This window comes from Fistularia commersonii, chromosome 28, assembly GCF_037954325.1.
Source record: "Fistularia commersonii isolate RoL2024-O1a breed Wild chromosome 28, RoL_Fcom_v1.0, whole genome shotgun sequence".
NCBI classification, from domain to species: domain Eukaryota; kingdom Metazoa; phylum Chordata; class Actinopteri; order Syngnathiformes; family Fistulariidae; genus Fistularia; species Fistularia commersonii.
In genome coordinates, this window is record NC_141311.1 from 9972886 (window position 1) to 9978885 (window position 6000).

A 6000-nucleotide genomic window follows, 5' to 3' on the forward strand; every position below is an offset into this window, starting at 1 on the left:
GGTGACGGGTCTGCTGAACAAGTCACCTGTAAATCACTGGATTTGTCGAAAGACGACAAACCCAACGCTTAGCGCTACGAGCAGGTTTCCGAGAAATATTCGTAGCGCTTTTCGGATTGCGATTGACGTGAGAAGGCGGGGCTTAAGAGCGACACTTTCAGAAACAGAGGCGCGACTGTATTAATATCTCTTTATTTTCAAGGACGGGGATTTAAATGTCCCTCCGTTCAGACGGAAACTGAACTCATCGAAATATAAAGTTTGAAACCCGCAGGTGTTTCAGCGCGCCTTACATAAACGACGGTCTCAAGGGCGGACGAAAGGTTCGTACAAAACACACGGTTAACAAAAATCGTGTCCCGATGCCGGGACGCCATGCGGCGCCTCCTCCCCCTCCCTCTGCCAGCAACGGGTCGGAGAGACGCAGAGAGGAGGGCATCTTCTATAGAGGCAGATACACAGAGCTTCATATATGAACCTATAGTGGAGTCATATGGAAGATAAAGGAATATATTAATATCAGTCCAACATGCTGACATACTAATCAAAATAATTTAGATTATGAAAGCTAAACCATAAAAAAAAACAGCATTTCTTAATGTAAAATCTCTATTACTGTCCTTTTTTTTTCCCTTTTTGGGTCTTCAACTGAGGTTTACGTGTGTTTGTGTCTTTTTTTTTGTTGAGAGGTCCGGAGTCGATGAGTGAGGAGGCAAAGGGGAGGGGTTTCCAGGATCCAGGATTTAAAGACGGAGGTTTTTTCAGTCATCATAAACTTTCTTATATATGTATATTTATTTAAACCTCACATTAGCTGTAGTTGTAAGGTAGAAACGGGCTTTCGGAAGAATCTTTTTTTTTGACGAACAGGAGGCCCCCCCCCTCGCCCCGCTCCTAGCAGTCCGAACCTCCCCCTCGGACTTTGGCTCCCTACGTCCCCCCCGATCGCCCCCGCCTCATCAGGACCTCCCGGGGGAACGTCTGACTGGCCCGCGACAGCAGCACGCAGACGCACGACGAGTCGATGCGGATCCACCTCCAGCCCGCCCTGTTGTTGCTGTCCTTGGTGAGCGCGCGAACGTACGACTGCTTCACCTTGCACTCGCTCACCCACTGCTTTTTGTCCACGCCTAGGCAGCTCGCGCCATCCACGCCCATGGCGGGGGACCTGGGAGGATCCCCCTGCGGGCCGCTGGGCCGCTCGGCCTGACGGCAGCGCGTCTCGTAGAAGTACTGCTTGAGCGGGCCGATCTGGGTCTGGATCTCCTGCACGATGGTGACGGTCTTCCCGTGAGAGTCGATGGCCGTCTTCTTGTCGTTGACCCAGTAGCTCTCCGACTCGCACACCGACTTCTCCCCTCGCCGTTTGTCCAGGGATTGCGAGCGTTTGTCCCGTCTGCCGCGGGGGTCGCCGTGACCCGACGGCTCGGCCCAGCCCGGGGCCGCGGTCCTGTCGATGGCCCGGTCCCCGTGGCCCTCGAAGCGTCCGTCCGCGTCCTCCTGCTCCTCCCCGTCCCCCTCGTCCTCCGGCGGGCCGCTCTCCGACATGAGCAGGAGCGGGGGGTGCTCGGGGGGGGACGGCGAGGGGGAGAAAAGAACCCGCGGATGGACGTCCAGGAACATCTCTTCCGCTCCCGGGATGTCCAGCCCGGCTTCCACGCTCGCGACCCGCGTGCCGTCCCTTAAGCGCTCAGAGCGAGCCGTCCCTTCCACGTCCTTCGTTCCTTGCGAATCGGCAGTTCTGAGGGGTTCCGCGGCGAGAACCTGGAAAGGTCTAAGAAGAGGATCCTGAACTTGGCTCCTATCAGGAACTTCCATCGGGGAGTTTCGTTGGCGGCCGTTGTCCTCCAGGCCCTCCGATAGGGGACTCGTCCCGAAAGTGCCCTCAGTCCTAAAGGTTCCTCCTCCGTCCGGCCTGCGGTTCGATGAGGAGGTTCTTTTAGTCTCCACTCTGAACGCTGAAGTCTCATAGTCGGCGGAGGAGTTCACGTAATCCCTGCGGGTCTGGAGACGTCCCGTTCCTTCGCGATGACCGGGAGCGGCGGCCGTGCTGCGTTCCGCCTGCGGGGAAAATCCGGGGGAACCGCTAGGAGCTGCGAGGCGGGGGCGCGGGCCATGCTGGCCGTCCGAGCCGGACTCCTTCGTCGCGATCCTGGACGCGGGGCTGTGAGGGAAGGGCAGGGCCGAGGCAATCACCATGGCAACCAGGGGAAGCCAGTGCATCACTCCCAGGGCGTATCAGCTGGTGCGTGACAGCAGGAGGGGGGGGGGGGGGGGGGACACAGAACCACAGTGTTATTTAATATAGTGCAGAATGGGGTTTATACAGTTGCACTAAGTACCTCAATTAAAAGGTAAGGAGGGTTTTTACTGCCGGCCCGCAGCTTTATGGTTCGAAAGTCCTGGCAGAATGTGTGGAAAAAATATAGCAGAGAGCAAACCTGGGTCGCCTGCCGCTTCACAGCAGTGGGGATTTAAGTTATGCTATTAAAAATAAAAACAAACGCAGAAAAACCCAGCAAATCCTGATGCTGGCGGCCGAAACACAGGACAGAAAACCTCCTAGTTCCTGATTTTCAACCTTAAATGTTACCGGTAGGATTTCAAAGGTGCGGAATTCTGGATTTTCAAAATAAAAGCTGACACAATAACGATTTCATGGCTTCACTCGCGGACGAAGGCACGAACTGGGACAAAAAAGACCCACGAAAGTTACGACTTTAGCCTTATGTCTAAACCCCACCAGACCGGGGAACCCACCCCACCCCCTGCTGGACATTTAAAGAATGCAAGTCTGAGCTGCGTCTTGTTCCCGGGTCCTTATTACCTCAGAAAGTAAGTACGTGTCCTTGCGGTTGTACTTTACTGCGTGGAAATATTCCTCACTACAACCCCCGTCCACCCATCGAGATGGTTCGGTCCAATTTTCAAAATCAGCGTATTTTTTCAAATCGATAAAGTCGTTGAAATATTCTCAATGAACTTCGCTGTCAAATCAGTTTCTTACGTTATTCACTGCATAAATATCATTCTGTCACATCGTCTTAGGGCGCATTTTGCTTACAACACGTCGCGAACAATCACCTGAGGTAACTATTACACATTTCGGAAATCTCCAACGCCCCCCCCCCCCCCTTAGCTGTCATGTGGGGTGAGACAAAGCGGCGAGGAGTGAGGCGGAGGTGATTCACCGGTGTTTGCCAAGGATGGACGCCCGTGACTAACCGCCGAAATATTCCAGTCACCCGTCCACGTGGCGCGCGCAACGGGGAGGCGGGTCACGCACAAGAGCCGGAGTACGTGGAATGATCAGAATGTGGCCGATGCGGCTCCGCCGGCGAGGCTCCTGGCGGGTTCCCTCAGGAGGAGGGAGGGGCCGCGGGACAGGACCGAGTCGAACGCCGACGACGGAGCGTGTCGGAACGCTCTGTTTTTTGGAGGGTGTTTTGACACCGACCCTTGGTAAGTGTGTTAACATATCCATGAGCGACAAAACAAAATTCCTCGGGGTGACGGGACTCAGTGGGGGGGGGCACGCCCTCCTCACTGCGAGCTGTGTGGGCCCCGGGCGGCGAGGCTGGCGTCCCGCTTCCAACCCGCCACATACCAGCTTAACCCAGCTGGTTTGTGTGACGGCAGCAAATTAAATGGCAATCTGTGTTGCTAACACACAAACACACACACACCTTCCGAGGAAGGGAGGCGCAGCCACTTTTATCCAGCTGGTCGCCGACGAACGACGAGACATCAAGTTTTAGTTTAAAATCCAAATTATGAGCGGAGGCTGGAAATCCCAAGGGGCTCCTCGCGGACCAATCGGAGCATATCAGGTCGGGTCACGTGACCGGGAGTTCTGAAGGTCCAGGTGACGGCACACCTGTCAGACTCGGCTGATCGGATGGCTGATCAATACGTCGGCCTGGTCCGAACACCCCATTGGGTGTTCAGGGGACGCAGAAACGCGGGACATTTGGACGTTTCTATCAATCCTCTCCTAACACTGGAATTTTATCATCCAGAAAAATCTACCAACAATAAACTGCAGTTTAATCAATTACTGATTAGAGTACTGTGTATTCATAGCAGCATCACAAAATACCACAGAAACTCTCTTTTCATGAGGAGAAGAACTCCAGGGGGTCGGGCAGGGGGTTAATCCAGATTAAGCAGGACGGGTTAGGGTGGGGGGTCTCCTGACACGGAGACGCCTGCCACCGTCGCCGAGGTGACGGAACACGGTCGACGGAACCGGTGTTTGAAGGCGGTGAAAACGTCTGGGGACGAAATGCAAGACGGACCCGGGATCCTGCCGTGGGACGCCGACATGCACAGACCCCCACCTCAAGGTGTGGTCTGTGCAGCGGCTGTCTGGCTTCACGTGCACGCTCAACCCCGTTGTAATTCCAAATAGACACCTTTCCTATGCCGTGACCCCCCCACCCCCAGGGGGGCCCCCATCATGTCCACACCACGGGCGACGTCTCTGTCAAGTGGCAAATGACACACACACACACACAAATATATTACATTACATTACATTTGGCAGACGCTTTTATCCAAAGCGACTTACAATAGAGGACATAGGGACTGCAAATACACTTGCAAATACACGATGCACAGGAAATATACAGAACATCAATCTGTGATATTCCTGATAATACACACCTGTGCGGCATGTCACCGCCTGAGCTTGTTGATTTTGCATGGGTTATTTTTTCACACTTTGTTCAAAAAATAATTCAAAAGCTGCATTAATACTAAATTGATGTGATGGAATGGAGTCACCCATTTTAACAAAATTGATTCTCGGGAGGGAAACCGGGTCAATGTGTGTGCCACTTCTCACCTGGGATGACTGGCAGCCAATAAAAGAAAAAAGAAAAAAGTAGGAGGAGGAAGAGCAGCCAAAGTAAACATTAATGTAACCGGAAAGTAGCGTGTTTACAACCGTTTCCTGCTGGAAAACCAGCGGAATCGGACCTGAGAAGCGAAAAAAGTCCAATTTAAAAGAAAAAAAAAAAGTCCCAGGGTGGAATTAGACGATTAATCCGTCAGGTTATCATATCCAATTATGAATTAATAATCCGTGAATAATCTTGGAATTCGGATTACATAACTGGTGATTTACCGAATCAATCTGTGATTTTTTTTTCCTCTCCGATAAATAAAGTTAAAGTTTGAGAAGGGCTCGGGGGTCTGAGATCCCCGGGAGGCTTTTGGAGACTCGTACCGTTTCGGTGAGATCCGGACCCCGCGTCCTTCCAGCTGACACCGCATTGATTATAAAGTCCCGTCGCCGGTGGTCCACAGCTTAAAGAAATAAAAATAAGAATAATAAAATAAAAATAAAAAAATAGCAAAAAAAAAAAAATTAAATCAAAAAAAGCCCTGGGTCTGGAACGCACATCTCCTTCCTGCCCTCCGGAGTCCGGGACATCGCAGGAGCGCCCCGGGAGAATAATCCGGCGGACGGACGGAGAAAATCAAAAGTTCGGAGCCAGAAAAGGCTCGCTGTCCGCGGATGAGCCTCCAGCGGGAATGAAAGGAAGCAACCGCTTCTCTTCTCAGTTTTTTTTTTTTATTTATTTATTCCTCCAAAAAACCTGGCTTGACGGTTTTGAGGGGGGTATCTCAGTTCAAGTATGTGCGGTGGAGAGGTGAAGAAGTTTGGGACAAACGTTTAGGACCTGAACTCCGCCTGGAACGCAAAAAAAAAAAAGAAGTCGGACGGGAGTGAAGTTAGCATTAGTGTAATACATAGCATCCGGGTTGACCTTTTAAAATAAAACCACGCTTTGAAAACTCCTGTAGTTTCACCGCCGTGTGGACTCCCCCCGACGCCACCAACGTTTCGTTGAGCCATTTTATTTTTCAATCTGTTTTAAAAAATCCTTTATTAACTGCTAAAAAGGGAAACCTCACCCCCCGGCCGGAGTTCTACGAACGACTGTTTTTATTTTGAAAGGGCTAACAAGCTACTTCCGGTAGAACATCATCGTA

At 51.9% G+C, this 6000-nt stretch overlaps 1 protein-coding gene across 1 annotated transcript; it reads right to left on the bottom strand.

Annotated features, from left to right (window-relative positions):
* Positions 1–178: 178 nt before the first annotated feature.
* ntf4 (neurotrophin 4) lies at positions 179–5676 on the bottom strand. Its single transcript, XM_086175763.1, has 3 exons — positions 5406–5676; positions 5231–5310; positions 179–2242 (listed from the first exon to the last, which is right to left on the bottom strand). The coding sequence occupies exon 3, from the start codon at positions 2221–2223 to the stop codon at positions 931–933; it is 1293 nt and encodes a 430-aa protein (XP_086031889.1). The 5' UTR covers positions 2224–2242; positions 5231–5310; positions 5406–5676; the 3' UTR covers positions 179–930.
* Between the last annotated feature and the right edge of the window lie 324 nt (positions 5677–6000).

What these genes read in the sequence shown, in the direction of transcription:
- ntf4 (XM_086175763.1), bottom strand. Translation starts at nt 2,223, where the DNA reads ATGCACTGGCTTCCCCTGGTTGCCATGGTGATTGCCTCGGCCCTGCCC.